Source organism: Polypterus senegalus, chromosome 13 (genome assembly GCF_016835505.1).
Source record: "Polypterus senegalus isolate Bchr_013 chromosome 13, ASM1683550v1, whole genome shotgun sequence".
NCBI classification, from domain to species: Eukaryota; Metazoa; Chordata; class Cladistia; order Polypteriformes; family Polypteridae; genus Polypterus; species Polypterus senegalus.
Window position 1 is genome coordinate 28772440 of NC_053166.1, and position 20849 is coordinate 28793288.

The 20849-nt window shown below is 36.4% G+C and overlaps 2 protein-coding genes and 1 long non-coding RNA gene across 4 annotated transcripts in view; 1 reads left to right on the forward strand and 2 right to left on the reverse strand.

The window, feature by feature from the left end:
- Positions 1 to 4709: 4709 nt before the first annotated feature.
- LOC120541850 lies at positions 4710 to 5532 on the reverse strand. Its single transcript, XR_005636102.1, has 2 exons — positions 5466 to 5532; positions 4710 to 5149 (listed from the first exon to the last, which is right to left on the reverse strand). It is a non-coding gene; the product is annotated as an uncharacterized LOC120541850 (long non-coding RNA).
- Positions 5533 to 7741: 2209 nt separating this feature from the next.
- LOC120541849 (heterogeneous nuclear ribonucleoprotein A0-like) lies at positions 7742 to 9958 on the reverse strand. Its single transcript, XM_039773744.1, has one exon. It carries the CDS (start codon positions 9853 to 9855, stop codon positions 8944 to 8946), a length of 912 nt encoding a protein of 303 aa, XP_039629678.1. The 5' UTR covers positions 9856 to 9958; the 3' UTR covers positions 7742 to 8943.
- Positions 9959 to 20552: 10594 nt separating this feature from the next.
- The window catches only part of spdl1 (spindle apparatus coiled-coil protein 1), a 40388-nt gene continuing 40091 nt past the window's right edge, over positions 20553 to 20849 (forward strand). The window contains exon 1 of one of the 2 annotated variants that reach the window (XM_039776494.1): positions 20553 to 20651. The gene's annotated coding sequence lies outside the window, so the exon portion shown is untranslated. The remainder of the gene's footprint in view (positions 20652 to 20849) is intronic. The other variant, XM_039776497.1, reaches the window with a different exon arrangement.

Sequence of the window (20849 nt, forward strand, 5' to 3'; positions counted from 1 at the left end):
CAACTCAGAAGTCTTTCAGTATAAAAATACTGAAAACACAATTGTGATGGACAGTATACTCTACACCTCGGCCAGCAGACCTTTAACACTTACTACATGTACACAAACAAATAATGTCTACCACATAAACCAATACAGTCCAAAATGTTTATAAATTAAAAGCAAGAAAGGCATTCCAGCATTACTTACTAATATAGTACATTTCTAGGACTGACTTTTCATTTGTTTCACTTGAAAAATTATTGCCTTATTTTATTTAAAACTAGGACTGTGCCCAATAATGATATTGATGCAAATATACTGACAAGATGCTTATTTTAAAAAAACAAGTTAGCTTCATGTCAAACAACCAGTCGAAATTCAAATCAACCTTCTCTATACATATTTTAAGAACAGTAATAAAAATAGTCCAAAGATAACGTCTGAGAAAATAAAGCAAAAGCTGTAAATCTTCATTGGGATTACAAAAAAAAGAGAAGTTGTTAAATCTGTTTTTTTACTTCAGCATTTAGTAGTTATTCTTTTCTATGTGTAAGTGCAGACACACAAAACGTAATTTTGTATTAAATCACTCCAAGATGAAAAACATTTTAAGAGATTGTTGCCCTAACACCAACACAATGTGTAGCAAAGTCAAAAACTACACTTTTAATACTGTGCAGCAAAATATAGTACATTGTATAATCTAAATAGTCGGGATATTGGTGGAAATGTCTAGAATTTACTAATCCGCAGTTTAATACATCTTATGATTTTTCTCTCTCATCCGTTCGCTCTCTAATAACGAATATGTGGTGAAGATACTGATGCAGTAATGGCTGCTGTTGTGTCATCTAGCTGGATGCTACAAATTGGTGGTGGTCAAAGTGGTTCCCCAATGCCTATGCAGTGCTATATAAGCATAATGATTATTATTAAAATGCACAGTCATTGTGAGGAGAACACATTACAAACAGAGGGAAAGAAGACCGTTTTCATTAAACTCCAACTTCGACACCCAACCAAATTCCCCAAATACAACATTCTTAAAAGCAACTATTTAACCATCAATACTTAATTTCTGTATGGTTCTCAAACTGTGGTGAGTTATAAGATGGTACATGACAGAACACACATACACATACATACATGAGTTAAAAAAAGTACAGAGCAACAAGCAGGGGTAAGCACACCAAGAAGGAAAGACAGAAACACACAATCCCAGTTACACCTATAGAAGCGATTTTCTCTTGGCACACTGGGAAGGACACTGCCTTGCTAGCTGTAAACTCCTACGGCATTTTAGAGGAAAAAACAACATTTATTATTAATACTTGCATCCATTAGTGGAATTGGTTTAAAAAAAACATACCTGCATTTTAACTTGTAGTGTTATGCATATGAAGGAGGGAGTCGAAATGGCGAGCATAGAATCACCCTTTAATATAGCACCATGCACAGCCTTACTAAACAAACAAAGAACTATACCTACAGTTGTGTATCTAACCATTCATCTATTTTTCAACTAAGTTATTCAGATCATGGGTGAGAATATAAAACTTGGGTGTGTACTTGTGAAGCTTTCTGACTAAAGGATCTGTAATGCTAACTGTAAGGTTCCAATCCTGGTAGTGCCAGAAGGAATGCTACTCTGTTGGGCCCTTGACCTGTAATCACTCCAGGGATGCTGTACAAATAGCCGACCCTGCTCTGGGGCCACAAGCTCCCCTCTTCCTCTCTGCGCATCACTGGAGAGTAAGGTGGGGAATGCGAAAAATGGCAAACACCTAATGCGATAAACTGTATACGGCGAATAAAGTGGAATCATCAAAATCGCAAAAAGAATCTCAAAACGTGCAACTCTCCACAAAAAAAGTGAGGATTTATAAAAGAATCCTGATTGAAGAAAGTGCATACATTTACGTCAACTCTGACCCATGTGTACGCAACATCTAACAGAAATTGGGAAATGAGGACCACTTTGCAGTCAAACCAACTAGATGATGACTTGCACATACACCAATTCATTACAAGGAAAGCCTACTCTATCACAGGGCTAACCCTGGACACACTAGATGCTATTGTGGAAGAGAGGATGATGGAAAAATCGGATGCCATCATGAAACAGCCACACATTCCATAAGCTCATTCCAGCAAGGTGTGCCAAGTAGCACCTCTGGGGGTCTTTTCTGCCTATTGGTATAAGGAAATTAATTGCTTACACCAAAGTACTTGTTAATTGTATTTTACTTATCAATTGATTGATTTGGATATATTCTGTTTTGCGAGTCTGTGCATGTTTTGATGTTTCTGCTACTGTATGCAACTGAATTTCCCCATGGGATTAATAAATTTTATAATTCTAATTTGTTGAAATGATAAACATATTAAACCTCAAAAGTGATTAATGATTAATAGACTATACCGGTTGCCTTTAAATAGGGCTAATGCTATGTAGATGGGCTTAACAGCGGTTTTGTTTACGCCTCAGCTACCAGTTTTCACCTCAGAATTAAAAATCAATGCAATTATTTGTTACCAGTAATTGAATTAAAGTAAAACACAGGTGTGATTCAGGCCTAGAGTACAGAACACTATAAATACAATTGCACTCAAAATTATTTAACCTCGTTGCAAACTAGGTTTATTAGCAAAATAAACTCACAGGACCAATTTAAATACTCAACGCAACTATTAAAAGTGGTTGCTCCTGATTCAACAAAAAATGCTTCTTTTAATGACTGCCGCAGTCTCCAAATTATTCAACCCCCTGAACAGAATTCCCCATAACAGAACATATTTCCAAATTAGGTGTTGTATCAATCACACCTGGCTTAACTAACAAAGGGCCTTATAAGCTACATCAGATATGCTTGAGAAAGAACACCTCAAATGTCTGGACGAGCCAGGAGTGTATTCATAGCGACGTTTAACTGCACGTTAGAAATATGGGAAAGGCAAGAGAATCGTCCAAAGTTAAGAGATCAATGCCTTGCACACAGAAAGGAAAAGGATATGAAAAAGATACCAAAGGGAGTGAATGTTCTTAGAAATACCATTGGAAGCACACATCACAAATTCAAAGTTAAAACGAATACTGGCTACACAACTTGGATATGGCAGAAAGAGGAAGATAAACAGCAGCCACCAGATTTCAGAGGTGACCAAAAACCCTCAAATGACTGCAAAAGACCAGCAGCAAGCACAGAGGTTTCAGTTTCCACAGTAAGGCACATACTAAACACTGAAGGTCTCCACTATGGACCCAAAAACAAGTCTGCTCCAATATGCTCAACACCATAGAAAAGCCGCAGAAAATTTGGGATTCTGTTGTGTGGAGCGATGAAACAAAACTGGAACACATCAGGCCTATGAATCAGCAGTACATCTGGGGAAGGAAGAACAATGCATATGCTAAAAAGAACCACCTGTCTAGAATGAACCATGGTGGTGGCTTAGTGATGCTCTGGGGCTGCTTTGGTTCTTCTGGCACTGGAAACCTGCAGTACGTACTGGACAAGATGAATTCAATCAAATATTGAGAAATCCTAGTAGAAAGTGTCATGCCATCTATGGAGGAAGCTGAAGCTTGGGCATCACTGGTCGTTCCAACAGGATTCTGATCCCAAGCATACCTCAAGCACTGGAAAATTCTAGAATGACCATCACAGTCACCTGACTTGAAACCAACAAAATATCTTTGGTGGGATATTAAACAGTTGTAGCATGCAAGCCCAAGAATATAAGTGAGCTGGAGGCCATAGCAACCGAATGGACACAGACAGACAATTTTCCTTTTATTAAGGTAGATTTCTAAGACTGTCTGCTTGTGAGGAAGGTACTTCTGTGTTGAAGTATTTTGGATAAACGTTCAAGATTCAAGAAGTGAACCAGAGCAAAATTTCACTACAGCAAATGCCAATGGCCACTTCTTGTAGAAAGTGCAAAACAGAAAAATCAAGACTTGATACATTTGTATAAAGTTAAACCAAAACTTACACAACACAAAATCTACCACTCAAGACAGAAACAGACCATAACACTGTACACACAATGCATATATTTTATCAGAAACAAAATATGCTGCACTGCAAGATACCAAAAGTATTTTCAAAACCAGTCTTTACATGTACCGTGAGTGCAGTGAACAGTAATGAGAAAGCAACAAAAACCAATTCTGCACAAGAAAGATAGCAGCCATAGTCCTGTATAGTTCCAAAAGTATCCAAGATTAGAACAGGACAAAACTTCAAGTCAAATTGTGTAGTAAATTTTCATTTTGGTCTTTTATTAGTTTATTCATATTGTATATGCTGGTGTCTATATATTCTTGCTTAGTAGACTGAACAAAAAGCAGCATTTATTATGCACACCGGTTAAATGAAGTCGACCACCATCCTTCACTGCATAGTGTCACTTCTAAAAACAGTGGGTAAATTCACACTCTACATGGCAAATATTATCAGCCACTGGCACATTTACGTTTAAAACTACTAAATCCACTTTAATCCTTATGAAATACTCCAAACTTTATATACATTTAAAAAAAAAAAACCCCAAGATGAAGAAACAACTTTACATCAGCTTAAAAATAGTTACCTTAAATTGTATAATGCAATGATAAAGCGCACTAATTAAAATCCAGGAAACCACTGCATAATCAACATAAAAAATTTTATTTATACAAGTAACAACTCGTTGCAAATTTAATAAATCAAACTGGCCACTTATTGGTTTAAAAATATATATTTTTATATTTTCAAAATTTATATAAAACAGCACAATCTATTAACATCTTAAAATGATTCCCATCACTAAAACCCAGATTAAAATGTTAGACGCAGTTTAAGCCTTTAATTCCAGTAATTTGCTTTAAAAAAAAAAAATTTACAACAAAATTTAAAAGAAAAATGTTAACACAAGAAAATCAGTAGCTTGAATAATTAACAGGTATAACTGCTACAGTTTATAAGCTTACAAAAAGACCTATTTACACTAAATTATTCCAAGGAGGACATTCTATGTGCAAGCGTGCAAAGTCTGCCATGTCTGCTGTTGTAACTTTTCAAATCGTGCTTAAAAATGTCCTAGGAGGCCTAGACGAGAACGAAGTTGGAACACAATGCTATACTGAAATCTGCTCCAGATGGAACTGATGTGCAACAATTTCCTGGAGGGGAAAAAAAAAAGCAAAAATCTTCAAATCAATGATGGTCAGTAAGGTAGCTACCAAAAAATCTCTTTAAGGGTAAATCATGAAGCAGTGCTATTAGCAAGAGCATCAATCTCCCTCCATTCTTGAATGACAGACAAACTAATACACTACTATTTAGGACTATCTAGCAAATACTTAAAACAGTAAGCATAATTTAAAAATTAAGCCCCAGTCAGTTGTGCCAACTCAAAACATGTCTGCAATTTACCAAGAATGAAACTATAACAACCATGAATGGTTAGAGAAATCTATTGAAATTATCCATTCTTACCTCATTTCTTATGACTCGAGAAAGCAGCTTTCTTGGTTGATTGTTCAAGTATTCAGTCAAAACTAAAATAAAGATGGGCATAAATTAGTGGAGACTGATATTAAAGAGCATCAAAACACGGCATTCTAACAAAAATGCAACTACTTGATGTATAATTCATATCATTCCCTCTATGTCGGCATGTTCTCATGCCATAAAGGAGTATGACCACGGACATTAGACTTGCCTGTGCATTCTTCGAAGATGGAAATCTGGTTACTTCTCACCACAAAGCTGTTGGGTAAATCCCTGGTGACAAAGAAAGCATATTAGTCCAGGATAAATGTCTTTTCCAAGAGAATTACATCACACCCAATTTAAAACAATTTTAAAAAGGTCAATTTTCTCAACAAAGCCAAAAATAAGAATTATACAGATATGAGATTTCAGGCAATTCCTTTAGTGGTGGTTAAGAAATAAAACGCAGCACTAGAACTAATTACACCCAAGCAGATCAAATACAGCTATTTCATCAGATTTGATCAGACAAAAACCAAATGAAGTCTAGGCTGACATTTGATTTGTTTGTCAACTCAAGATGGCAACTAATCTCAAACATACTGGAAAAAAGTTGCCACAAAAGTTTTTGTTTTTTGTTTTTTTTTTTTTTAATATAAATAAAAAGTGCTATTACCATGAACAAAATGCACTCGCAGACCCAACAAAGGGCCATTCTTACCCAGAAAATAAGAAGCTCTTCTATAATGTGCCAATTACAAGTCTTCATGGGTTCAACCAGATTCAACAAATCTAAAGACATCTGACATGATAGGAAATGGGGAATGAAAAAAAATACAAGCAGCAATACTTTAAATTGAAGAAAGCACTAGATATTACAAGGTATAGATGGGTTCCATTTGCATTGCATAGCCAATTACTTTCAATATTTAACAATTAAGTACTAGAATTTAAGCTATCAAGTTCAATCTTCATTTTTTTAAATTTTTAATAATTCTTACTATGGTTAGTAATTGTGTGAAGTCTAGCTTCCCATCTACAGATTCAGTAATAAAACTTGAACACTATTACTGCAGGTATCGCCTGTTGGGGCATCAAATAAATATGGTGCATATAAACGAACATGGAGGTGAAGATAAGAGTTTAATTTACATACCTAGAGTTGCAGGATCCTAATCAGAAACTTTTCAGTTCTATCACAATCTCGACCCCAGGTACTGAACAGGGTCCCAGTATAAACAAACTTCTACAGCTATTTGTGAAGTACCAGGCTTATAAATGAATACCTAAATATAGGAATCAGAAATAATCATGAACCCCAAAATCCATCCATTCTTCCACGAGTAAACATCGTAAGGAATTGACAGCACACTAATGCTTAAGTTGACTCTGAATATTTCATTAAAGACGCTGCTTATTCAGGTGGATCACATAAAACACCCCAATTCACTGCAGCAAAGTGTTGAAATACTTCACACATGAAAGAACTATTAAGGGCAAATGCCCATAAGCCAGAGACAACCTTGAATAAAGCTGCTAAGCATCACACCCAGGCATGTTAAACATGAGGTGCTTGTAAACACAGTACTGCATTTAAAAACCTTACAATAAACCTAAGCAGTGTGGGGAGATAAGGGCTCAAAAACCATTAGTAGTGAAATAAAAACTCATGGACCGGGTCTAAAAAGATTTAAAGCTTCACTGTTCTAGACAATGGAGCCAAATAAAAATACTCCAAAAATGCTGGTTATGAGGGAGTCCTCTGTAGGATTGAGAATGCCAGTGAAATTAAACAGCCATTAAGTTGGAGACCTGCCATCTTGTAATTCAGTAAGAAAACTGGTCCTGGATCTAAAGGAAGCAATTCTGGAGTTCTCTTTATTTCATTCTAAGAAGGCTAAAAAATAATAATAATAAAAAAAAAAAAACTACTTCTCAATTCTTGACATATAAAAAAAAAGACACCTTAAAAAGATTGCAGCAGCAAAGCCTCAAAAAAAAGGGGGAAAAAATTATAGCTCATCATTTACTACTGGATAGTATGATAAATTTATGCCACTTCAGAAAATTTGCATGACTTAAAAGTCCAATTAAGGCAACATTAAAAGTAATAAAAATTACCCAAGCTTTATCCAACGATTACATTTACCAAATAACCAAACAATTCGACAAAACATGCACATTTCAAAACCTAAAAAATTAGACCTTACCTTTCTTTACATATAAGCGACTCTGCCACTCGCTGTCACTAAACCAGCACGAAATTAGGATAACCTTGATTGGTTTCATTATGAATATTTATTTAAAAAAGGAAACATACAATTATACCAGTTTTAACAATGCTGAAGTTAAACTGTGCACCAAGAAAGTACAATGAAAAGGCATCAAAATAACTAATCTGAAACTCGTGTCCGTGGTCGCCAAAGTCCATTTTTGCAGGACATTTACGGGAAAATAGCAACCTTGGAGAAACACCTTAAATATAAACGAGTTTTATATTCACATTTGCTATCAACATAAACCTTTACAAGATTCATTAACGGTTACAAGCATACATAACTTACGTACATCGTACACTAATGTATATATCCGGAGTCAATACACCCACCCTCCCCCAAGTTACCAGTCAATAACCCTTACAAGATCCTGGTGCAGGTTTTTTATATATATCCTAAACACCGTCCTCTTCAATAGATCGCCCCTTTAGATCAGCATGGTCATGAAATGTGTCCATTGCAATGAACATGTAGGACTCCACTTCCACTCCCACCCAAAGGAAAAACGGCCAACAAATTCAAAAACCGTTCAAAAAGATACAATACTGAATTAGACAGATGGGAGGGAGTTGCATAAAGCATCGGAGCATTTCGTTGATCTCCATATCAACTACATGTTCACTGCATTTGACACAATCCCGGACTAAAAAAAAAAAAGAAACCAACATTGCTCAATTGCGCAACAAAATTAAAATTAGACAAAGATAAAACTAATACAAGAACATATGCTAAAAGAAAACCTAAACAGGACTTTCACTACCAAAAAATGCAGTCAATGTATACTGATACGGAATCATAGAAACAATTCTCATCCGACTCCAAACTAAAAATGAAAAGAAGAAAAAAAAAAGTTTGGAGTGAATTAGAAGGTTTTGGAAGGATAGAAAGGACATCTAAATACCTATTACTCCGTAATGTTTAACTGTGGTAATGCAACAGTTAGATGTGGCGTAAGGCAGGGTTTGCTGAAAAAAAGATCTTCCTACCTATCCGAACCAGCGTGGGTCTGAGAGGCCGACTTTCCTAGATAATAGATTGAGATTCACAGTGTCCATAATTCTGCGAAATATCTGAGCGAATGAACTGAAGTGCTGCTGCGAGTTCTGCTTGCGGGATTCCAATAGGATCATAAATTTCTTACCGGCTAAGGAGACGGAGATGCTCGATGCACGGCTGTGGACTGCAGAGGCGGTGTGGATCTCGACTTAGTAGGAGCCGCCATAGCCCCCCCTACTGTAGCCGCCACCTCTCGAATATGGAGCGCTGCTTCGGCCAGAGAAGCTGCCTCCTTTCATCGCTCCATAGCCCGAGGACTGCTGCCCATAGCCGCTACCAAAGTCACTGTAGCCATTTCCATAACCTCCCATTTGGCTGTCGCTGTAACCGCCGCCATAGCCACCGCTGCTCCCATATCCACCACCATAACCGCCATCACTGCTGCCATAACCGCCACCGTAGCCGCCGCCATAATTGTTGTAACTGCTGGCTCCTCTTCCACCGGCGTAGCCATTTTGAGACCTTCCCGCTCCGCGTCCACCTCTGCCACGACCACCTCCACGAGTGGCTGTGGACGAGGCAGCCTGCATCTCCTGCTTAGACAGAGCCTTCTTCACTTCCACCTTATGTCCGTTGATCGTGTGGTACTTCAACACAACGGCCTTATCTGCAGAGTCGTGGTCATTGAAGTAGACAAAGCCGAAACCTCTTTTCTTCCCGGTGTTTTTGTCACTGATTACCTCTGCTTTCTCGATAGAGCCGAACTGAGAAAAGTAATTATTCAGGTGTTGCTCATCCACATCTTCTTTTAGGCCCCCGACAAAGATTTTCTTCACTTTTGCCAGGGCTTCTGGTTTACCGGCATCTTCACGTGCAACAGCTCTCTTCAGCTCTACGTTATTACCGTCTACCACATGCGGACGGGCCGCCATAGCTGCGTCGGCCTCAGCTGGAGTCGAGTAAGTGACAAAGCCAAAGCAACGAGAGCGCTTAAGCATCTGATTTTGGACCACCACACAGTCGGTGAGTTTTCCATACTGCTCAAAATGCTTTCGCAGTCCATCATCAGTAGTCTGGACATTCAACCCACCGACGAAGAGCTTGCAAAGTTGGTTTTCCATTGTTTCCGTTATTTCCACAGATACCCTGCGCTAAATTCCCTCTCTACAGCGTTGGCAGTGTAGATCGTCGAGCAGCTTCGTTTTTGTCTATAAATCGCAGCCTTGCGTGACGTAAGATCTCGTATCTTGGACCACCCTCTTTTAATTCCCGCGGCATGTTCCTGCTATTTGATTGGACAAACTTACGTCATTTGCTTAGGCCTTTACAGCGAGGACTTTTGTGAAATTTGAACCGTTTTGTTCTGCTTTTTGTTGCAAGAAATTAATTTCAGCCATTATCTAAAATTATAGTTAGGTTTCTTTTAGTGGAGATGTTATAACATGAGAAGGATAATACTAACGTAATTTATTGCGAATTGTTTTGCCATTCAAACATAATTGTAGAACTGTGTTTATTGGCGCTTTTGTCATTTTTAGAACGATCTTTCAAGTTACATGGTGGCCATTTTTTCTCAGTCGTTTCAGTGGGCCTGCCAGCGGCACCCTGTGGAGATGAGCGCTTTATAAAACAATTTTACATGAACGCATGAGCAAAACTCTAAATGGACATTTTCCAAAAGTCTGGAAAATGAAACCCATACAAATTGTTTTAATTGTAAAAAATGATTTTTATCTGCATGCCGGAATTGAATTTAAGGGTATACCTAGAATGTTTCCACCACTTCACATTTAAGTGCAAAATTGGAAAGACGTTTAATATTTAACAAATTACGCAATATTTATGTATACAATATGTCTCCAAATCAACATACAAATATTTAGTCGATCTTATTTTTGAACATATATGTAAAGAGGAAAAAAAAAACATTTACTGCCTTACATAAAAGTTCTGTAGTTTTTGGCACTTGTTAGTTTTTTCCTTTGGTGGCTTGTTGTGTATGCACTTTTTTTGCTGCGTCCCTATGTAGTCCAGCAGCATACTGACATCCCAACGCCACTGTGGCCTTCTTTCAATGTGCTTGATATCCTGCTGGAATCTTTCACCCTGCTTTTCACTTACCACGCCCAAGATTTTCATGTAAAAATTCCACATACAAAGCCAAAAAGTGCACTCTGAGACCCATGTTGCTACCCAATTCCTTAATTCATAATTTTTTCACAATTTATCACTTTGATCTTATTTTTACCTATTAACTTAGAAATGACTTCCCAAGCCTCTCATCCTAGGTTGTTCATTGCACCATTAATATCTGCATCAGATATTCGTTTTCAAATATCAAAACCAGCAAAAATTTAGCCACAGACAAACCCGGAAATGTTCATCACAAATTCATAAACTAGGCTGCATCTTTTGATAAGGTTTTGACAAATTGCTTCAGTAATCCAAGGTTAATATGAAACAGTGATAGTAGCACTTTATCTGGATCCACCAAGCTAGGTCTGATGATGTTTTTGGCACCTAGCTGTAGTTTTTTTTTTTTCTCCTAGTTGGCCATTCCTTCTGAATCCAATGCAAATTCTGGTCTCTGCTTTCCCACTCACAGAGAAAACATGGACATTTTGAAAAATGGCTTCAAATGCTGTTGCCTGCTGCTATGAGTCATCACCGTGTTTAATTACAGCTATATTTTGCCCTTATTATCATAAAAACTTTTTTGCTTAAACATTGATTTTACTTTAAAAGAATATTAAATTCAAACAAATGATCATAACATAAAATACTAATATTTGATTAATTATAGTGCAAAAACAACAGAAAAACTAAAATAAAAACAAATGTTTTTAATTAAAGAATGTTGCGTGGTGGAGGGAAATAGTTTTCATTTTTTAATTCAGTACTCACAAATATATACAAATACATGAAATAATCAAAACAATTTTTCAATGTATACCTTTGTACATTATAATCTGTACTTATACAGTACAAAATCACAAATGATCTTCTCCGGGCAGCTGATATGGGACTTTTATCAATTTTTGTGCTTCTTGACCTCAGCTCCGCATTTGACACCCTATCCCATCAGATACTTTTGAAATGACTAGCTAGTTTTGGAGTCTGTGGCCTTGTTCTCCAGTGGTTTTCTTCCTACCTCACTAATAGGAGGAAACTTGTTCAAATAAAGGGCTATAAATCTGAGAATACAGTCGTTTTTTAGTTCTGTTTTGGGGCTGCTTCTTTTTCTCATTTATATCTTGCCAACAGGTAATATCTTCCGGCACCATGATATTAAATTACATTGTTATGCAGATGACACACAGCTATATCTATCCACTAAATCCACTTCTGTTTTCCCTCCAGATACTCTTATGGCATGTCTTCAAGACTTAAAGACATGGATGACTCACAACTTTCTCCAACTGTACAGCAATAAAACTGAGGTGCTTCTCATTGGTTCCAAATCCACACTTGCTAAGGTTAACCAGTCTTCTATTTTAATTAACAATATTAACACAAACATCTCTACCCAGGTGAAGAGCCTGGGTGTCATTCTTGACAGTACTCTCACTTCTTCTTCTCATATAAGTAATGTTTCTCGGACTGCCTTCTTCCATTTCCAAAACATTTCTAGACTTCGTCCTGTTGTTATCCAACACAGTACTGAAGTATTGGTTAGTGCCCTAGTCACTTCACATATAGATTACTGTAATGCTATTTTATCTGGCATCCCACAAAAACATATCCATAGTTTACAACTTATTCAAAATTCTGCTGCCGGGATAATAACCTGCTGTTCTAAATCCACTGAACATATTACACCTATTCTCTCTCAGCTTCACTGGCTCCCTGTTAACTACAGAATAAAATACTAAATACCACTCTTAACATTTAAAGCTCCCCACAACCTTGCTCCCCCCTACCTCACTGATCACCTACAGATTTACACTCCCTCTCGCTCCCTCAGATCCTCATCTGCAGCTCTACTTTCTGTACCTCACATCAAACTCAGTTCTATGGGAGCGCGAGCATTCTCTCATAGTGCTCCTCAATTCTGGAATTCTTTTCCCTCTCATATTATTCAACTTGATTCAATATCACATTTTAAAACTATCCTCAAAACTTATCTTTTCAAACTGGCATACCAATTGTGAATTTTGCACTGTTACTGCCTGTTATCTTTGTTTGTTTGCTAATTATTGCTTTTTAATTTATCATTCTCTTTGTTTTTATTTTACTAATGTTGTTTAATTTCATTGTAAGGTGACCTTGAGTGCTAAGAAAGGTGCCTATTAAATAAAATGTATTATTATTATTATTATTGCTATTGTTATTATATTAGAGTTTGATGTATTGGCACAAGTTGCTTTTAAATAGTGTTTATTAGGAAATTTGACAAGATTTAAAAATAAAAAATTAATATTATAAAACATAAGACTGCTAGAATGTTTTGACAATATTTTTAACCAAAGGGTAGCTCAGTAGTTTAGTCATTTTATGTCAGACTAGACTATGTAATACCACTACCTCGATCTCAAATGTATACATGTATATGTTGTAAAGTGCATTTTACTTTGGTTTCTAAATAAATAGCACAATGAAGTATTGGTTATCACTGCTACTTTTAGTCCCAATGTCCTGGGATTAAATATGTGGCATAGATGAAACCTGTGCACGCTTCGCACATCTTAGTATCTTAATTACCTGAGACATAAATGGCCTTATTTTCTTAATATCTGTATGGATATGAATGGATGAGTGACTGAATAAATGAATAAGTGAATGAATAAATGAATGGATGAGTGACTAAATAAATGAATAAGTGAATGAATGAACGAATGAATGAATGAACAAACTTTTTATCTAAATTTAATGCTGCAATAAAACTTAAAGAAGAAAATATTTTAATCTGGGTCTTCACTTTCTGTATCTGAATTTATTTTATGGAAGTCACTAAGTATTTGGACCTTTAGAAATTTCTGTATATTTCAGACAACTTGTAATCTTCCAGTAGCCAGTGTCGGTGATAGTTTTTTTTACACCCTGGGCCAAACCTATTAGTGCGCCAAACAACTGTTTGGTAGCTAACCCGTTATGACCCGCGATATAGGTGAATGCCTAATTTGCTTTAAGGGTGCTGCCGGCCCTGCCAGTAGCACACTACTTTTTTATATAAACAAGCTAGAAACTTCATCAAAAGTAACCTGCACAACTTCCCTCATCTTTCATCAGTATCTATCCCCAAAGAATTATTTGCAAATATTGATGGGAATGCAGTTAGTATTTCTAGACTCTACTTAGATGTGATCTATTTAAGATATGTTGATAATCTTAAAAGACAATAGGAATGGGATCTATCAATTACAATTTCTGATAGAGAATGGAATTTGGTCATCCCTAAAATGCATTCTTTTTTTATTCTGTCAAAACATGCTGTAATTCAGGTAATATTGTATGTCATATGCCTAGAGGGAAGTTGTGATACAATTTGAGGAAGTCGGAAGTGGCAGAGAGATATTTAAGAGTGGTACAGGATATGTACAAGGTATTGATCTATTTTAGTCATGCTATATATACTGTAAATAGTAAGTGCATTATGCCATTGTGACATTCTTTTGAGTTAATAAAGTTAATAAAGCTATTGAATTAATAAAGCTATTATAATAATCCTGACCTGCATGTCTTTTTCTATATGAACAACTGTAAACTTACTTTTGCCTACCCCTGTATATATACTGTGGATACTAGAGAGCGTCTTGCACCCCAGTCCTATCTAAACAATACAAGTACTGGGTTTAAGCAAGACTCTTATTTTTCTTTTAAACAGGCTTTACTTAAAATAAATCACCATTATTAAGGCTATGTTACCTAAGGTTACTAGAGCCAGCAATATTTAACTGTCTTCTTGAGCATGCTTTAAATTGCTAGTGTTTATTTATTGTATCACTCCTGAAATGCCCAATTATGTTGTTCTGTAATGAGCAGGTGGATATGACATTGCCCCTTAAGACTGTCATTTGCATGTGTATCAGAGCTTTGTGTAATTTGTTATCTGAATGCATTTAATTAAGCAAAGTCAAGGAAAAAGTAAATTTAAAATTAAATTAAAATGAAAAAACATATCCTTATGTTCTCCCCGTGTCTGTGTGGGTTTCCTCTGGGTGCTCCGGCTTCCTCCCACAGTCCAAAGAAATGCAGGTTAGGTACATTGGCGATCCTAAATTGTCCATATTGTGTGCTTAGTGTGTTGGTGTGTGTGTGTGTGTGTGTGCCCTGCGGTGGGCTGGCTCCCGGCCCGTGTTTGTTTCCTGTCTTGCACCCTGTGTTGTCTGGGATTGGCTCCAGCAGACCCCCGTGACTCTGTAGTTAGGATATAGCAGGTAGGATAATGGATGGATGGATGGAAAGCATAATTATTAAAAGGGATTGTCATAATCTCTTCTGTGTATTTTGGATTTTTTTTGTGTATCATTGCTCCAGGGGAGCTGTACAATGGCTGACCCTGCACTCTGACCTCCAAGGGTCACATAAAAAGATAGCTTTCCCTCAGGGATTAATACAGTGTACCAAATACCAAAATTATGATATTTTATTATAACAGTATTTTGAATAACTAATGCAACAGCATTGTTTTAGCAATACATCACTTTTTTGCTGGGTTTTGTCATGGGCAACAGCATTTAACTTATTGTTGCCATGTACAGTTGCCAATCATTTCATACATGCCTTGTGACCTCATATCACAACACAGTCACTTCAAAACAGCATCCATCTCTCTCTGTGTCAAAGTGTTATGGTACAGCCAGACTTGCTGCTCTGGCTCAAGGTTATGCCTTGTTTATTTAATCTTTTTTTTGTTATTTAAATACGTTTTCATATTTTGTTATTAATTCTGTTATTGTTTGATCTTGTCTTTATGGAACGTTATGATTTTAATTTATATTTTATTGTAGTTTTTCTTTATTTTCTATTTTGTATTATGTTAAGAATTATGTTGTTTGTACTCTGCCCTGACTCCTGTATGTGGACTCTAAACAGGTAGGGTCAATTAATTAGGCAGCTAATGTACTGACCCCAGCAGTATTTAAACCAAAGAACTGAGATCAACACCTTAAGCATTGCGTCTTTGTGTTGTGCATCTGAAGATCCACTTCAGTTTGTTTAAACAATTTTTTTTTATTCTCAAACAATACATTTTTCTAATTGATTGTATATTTTTTACATTTTGTGTGCATTGTACAATTATGATACTTTAATTTTGCTAATACTTAAACAATAAAATATTACATATGTAATAGATAATCATTTGTTATTCTACCATGACTCCATCTTTGTTTTGAGATGCAAGTGTTGTGCTTCTGACAGCGTTCCCCATCCCTGACTGAGGTTCAGATGCTGTTTTTATGTTAATTCTGTTTATTTTGTTTATGTTAAAGTATTAATTATTTAGTTTCTATATGTCCATGTGTATTCCGTTCTGTTCCATGTGGGTTGTTGGTGGTCCCCCAAGAGGTGGGGCCACCTGCTCATCACTGTCAAGGGACTTCCATCAGCCATATAAAACTGGGGACAATCCACAGTCACTTACAGTTCATTGAATGTGCTCATGGTAGGGGTAGCTCTCCTGTGTAGTTTGCTATTTAATTGTTTTGTGAATGTTTGTATTTTTTTACCTTAGTGCTCTGTTTTTTAATATACTTTGGATTTGTGATTGGGACTTATTTACTTTGGATTGCCTTTGTCTTTTCAGGCATTTCCTGCTGAGTCTTTAGTGCTCTTCAGAGCTTCACTGTTTAAAACAGGCAATAACAGGGTTATTGGTGTGAGAAACCTTACCAGAATTGGGTGATGTTAATAGTGGTGTCCCTCAAGGGTTAGTGCTAAGACCATTTCTATTTTTAATATACATAAATGATCTGGACACAAAAATAACATTGTGTACTGTGAGAGAGCTGAACAGCCCACAGTCTTAGAAATACAGCTGCTGAGATTTTAACTTTAACAGAGCTAAGGAGACCATTATATTAGAAAATATTTTAGAAAATTTAAAATGTATGTATCAATGCTTTTTAATGAGGTTAAAGTACAACATGTTGAATTAGCTAGCTTTAAGTTATATAAGAGTTAATTAGTAAAGGCTTGTACCTGTACAATATTTTTATTTCTCCCAAACAGCTAGAAAACTGCCTGTACTTATCAGCTCAAGGCCACTTTCTTTCACTTGCAGCATCCTGGCCCCTGCTTGCTCAGACACTAGCATGGGGCGAAGACAAGCCAAGAATATTGTCTAATCGAGTGTACTAAGAAAGAGAAAACTAAGTGTTATTGTCTTAGAAATGCAGCTGCCTGAATTTTTCAGCCTTGAGGAATGCTGGTGCAACAAGTTACTTTTCATTTCAGTGGCCCAGTATATCATGTGTGGGTCCTCCTGATTCCGACTTAATGAAAGGAATTGATTGATAAACAAGTCTGACACACCTGCACAGAGTAAGGAGTGATGTGGGCAAGTTTCGTTTAGATGATGGACATTAGTGGTCTTTGACATTAGGTAATGATGAAAGAATTAGAAGGAGTATTTTGCATAAGAAGTAAGAAATGTAATATATATCGATGCACTTTCTAGTTTAAGCACTTGTACCACGGTCAATTCTCTTTGTTATATTGCTGTGTAATAATGATGTTTTCTGCATCCCCATATGGACTCTGAAACTGCCTTCTATAAAGAGAGTGAACATTTCTCCATGACACTAGAAAGAGTAGTTGTCACCTTTTCCTCCTATAAACATTCCATCCACTGAAGTACACCACTCACTGAAAGAGTAAAAGGTTTGAATACTATACTTTAGGTCAAGGCAGTCATACAGATCTGTGTAAACACTCATAATATATACTTTAAACTAATAATTTCTCTGTAAATTGATACGCAACAAAATCATTAAGGTACTATAAGTACAAAAAAGACTTTTTTACTCTTTCTTGTCATCTTATAAATATTATATGAAGAACACTATTTCTTAATAATGGAAAGTATGGAAATCAGCATGGCAGCCCAGCAGTTAGGCCTGGTGTCTCACAGCTTCAGAGTCATGGGTTAAAATCTTTTGCACATTCTCCTGTGCCTGTGTGCCCTTTTACACCTCATTTTCTAAAGACATAGGTGTATTAGACGTAATTGGAGATTCTAATCTGGTTACTTATGACTGACTGTGGGTATATACTTTAAGTGAGTGTGTCTTGTGATAGATTGGCATGACATCCAGAACTGTCTCATGTCTTGTGCTGAGTTCTGCCAAAATAGGCTTACATACCTCTCAAACCTGAATTGGATTAAGTGGGTTCAACAACAAAAAGAAGAAAAGTTGGAAATATTTAGTCACTGCTATTGAAAAAAAGGCTTTCGTGGAAAGTGATCAGTAGTTCTACTGCACCAAAGATGTCCTTATAATCAAAATTACACTAAGTAGTTCTACTACACTAAAGATGTCCTTTTAATCAGAATTATACTGTACATCGTGTAGCACAACCAGACACATATGAATTTAAGAAAAATGCAGAATGTGTAAACATTTTCAAGCAATCTACCATTTAAAGGATTTTGTAAACTGAACATGCTATAAGAATTTCTCCTTTTATGTTCATGGATGTCCATCTTATTTTTAATATCCATGGCTTTAGCATTGCAAATTTTGTCACAAACTTGACTCAGAGACAGAACGTTTTGGGGCAGCCACCTATGTAATTGGTATCCTGGCTGCAAAGTCGTAAAATTGTATACAGCACTGGTCCAAAACAGAACTGAGGGATTAGGGAAAAGGTGGAGGCTTTTAAAGGGGAAGGCAGGAAGTGAGATCAAAGAGGTCGGGCTCATGAAGGTCTTCAGCCATAGGTTCGAGCCCGGACATGACATCACAGGGGCCGGAGCCGGCAAGGACTCCATTCATAGGCTCGGTCTCAGAAGTGACATCAAGAAGACCAGGTAGAATCTCCCGTGAATTGTCTGCAGGAAAGGGAGAAAAAGAGTCAGTGCACTCTGCCACATCCTGGTATGACTCGGAACTGCCCTTACTCAAGCCCTTTAGCTGCCTCCCATGCGCACATGTGTAACAATATAAAAACATTAATACTGTATTATCATTATGGTCTCAAAGGGGTGCTAAACACACACAGACATGCAACTTGTGTCAACCAATGACCACTTAAATTCTAAACAAGCTACATTGAATAAAATATTTTAATATTAATAATAATCATTATATAAAATAACATATGGATGTTCACATGACTACAACATTTTTTAGGTTTGTAGAAAATATCTAATTTAACTAGAAATTGGCAAAGCAAACTTTTATGGGACCATAGAGTTTAAGATCACTTAACACATTTGTAAATGTGACATAGAAATTATCCATCTTTCCAACATGAAACGTGTGTAATCCACTTAAGGGACATACATGTAGATGTTGTAGCTTATCCCAGTAGCACAAAGCACAAAATAGGGGTACCAACTCATTTTCAGGTAAATACATGTTTACACCCGCACTGACTCATATGTGGCCAATTTAAAATTGCCCAATCTAGCTTGTATGTTTTTAAGAAGTAGGAGGAAAACCATACCTGAAAAATATCCATACAGACAGTGCCTGGAGCGGAAATTCTATCCTACAACTCCAGATCTATAAGATGAAATCTAGACAAGGAAATTATGTTTTTAACCTAGACTTTTAATACAGAAACCAGTTCTTAAGGCATAAAATATCAATTCACTGAGTTTGACAGGATGGCATTAAAGGTCACACCTCTTTGTGCTTATATCTATTTTTATTATATTTTATTACAACATATTCATATATTAATATTTACTGTATTTTATTTGTTCATTTTTGCACATATTTATTTCTAATTTGTTGTTTTTCCTTTTTTCTTGTAGTTTTTTTTCTTTAACTTCTTGCAAAGCACTTTGAGCTACAAGCCTTGTATAGAAATGTGCTGTAGAAGTTTTACTAAGGGAAGCAGTCCTCTCAGTCCTTCTAGACAAGACATTCTCTAGTATCTTAACATCGTTATTCAAGAGTGAAACTGGTCCCTATGATGCACATTATAGTAAGTCTTAATTTGTCTTTGGAAAAATAGTTAGTAGCACTTGGTGGAATGTTTGGGTTAGAGTTTTGCTTTCTTTAGCTTCTTCAAACATTGTTAATAATAATTGAACCAACGTAGTTGAAAATCTTCTATCAAACTCATCTGGGTAGCCATCAGGGCCTGCAGTTTACCCACTTTTGAGTGACTTTGTGGCATCCTGTATTTCTTAAAGAGTCTGTGTTTTTTCAAGTTCTTCTGCTCTGAGTATAGTGCTGTGATATTTCTATTTTATCAAAATACTGCCATCTATCTCAAGATTCACTAGGCCAAAAGTTTTGAGCATAGTCACAATTATTATTTATTTTGGACAAAAATAATAGATCTCAGACAGCCTGGGTGTTATAATCACCCTTAATCTATTAATGGTAATATTTGGTGTATATTATTTAAAAAAATGGCATTAAAGTACATAGGGGTAAGTTGCTTGATAACCTGTACCACACTATTAAATTACTATATTGTGCTTAACTGGAAGAATTACAGACAACCTTCTGCAACTCAGTGGGTAAGTCATGTCATTTTCAAACTGTTTAATTCTAGTTAGTATAGGGTGCAAGGCAGGAATAAACTCTGCAATTAACAATCATGATATAGTAAAAAAATAAAACTCGTACGACATAATTAGACCGACTGACATTCTAGCAAGACTACAAATCCCATGACGCTCCGCGACAGAGTTTGAGTTTTAAATTGTAAATCTCGCGGTAATTTGCCGCGTGCTGGAGCTGAATTCAAATTCGTCGGCTGTTTGTTTGAATAGAGCGTGGAAAGTTAGAGAAAGGTAAAATTAAGCATTTGTAAAGTAAGTTTTGATGTTAGCATAGATATGTACAATTGCATCAGCTTAGACCTTTAGTCAAATATAGTTGTTAAGCTTTTTCTTAAATGTTATTGTTAACTTGGTTCGTTTGCTTTTGTGTCTGCTCTTATTGCTTTCAGCTCGTGATTAGTGGGGTGGGGTGGGGGTTGGGTGTAATTA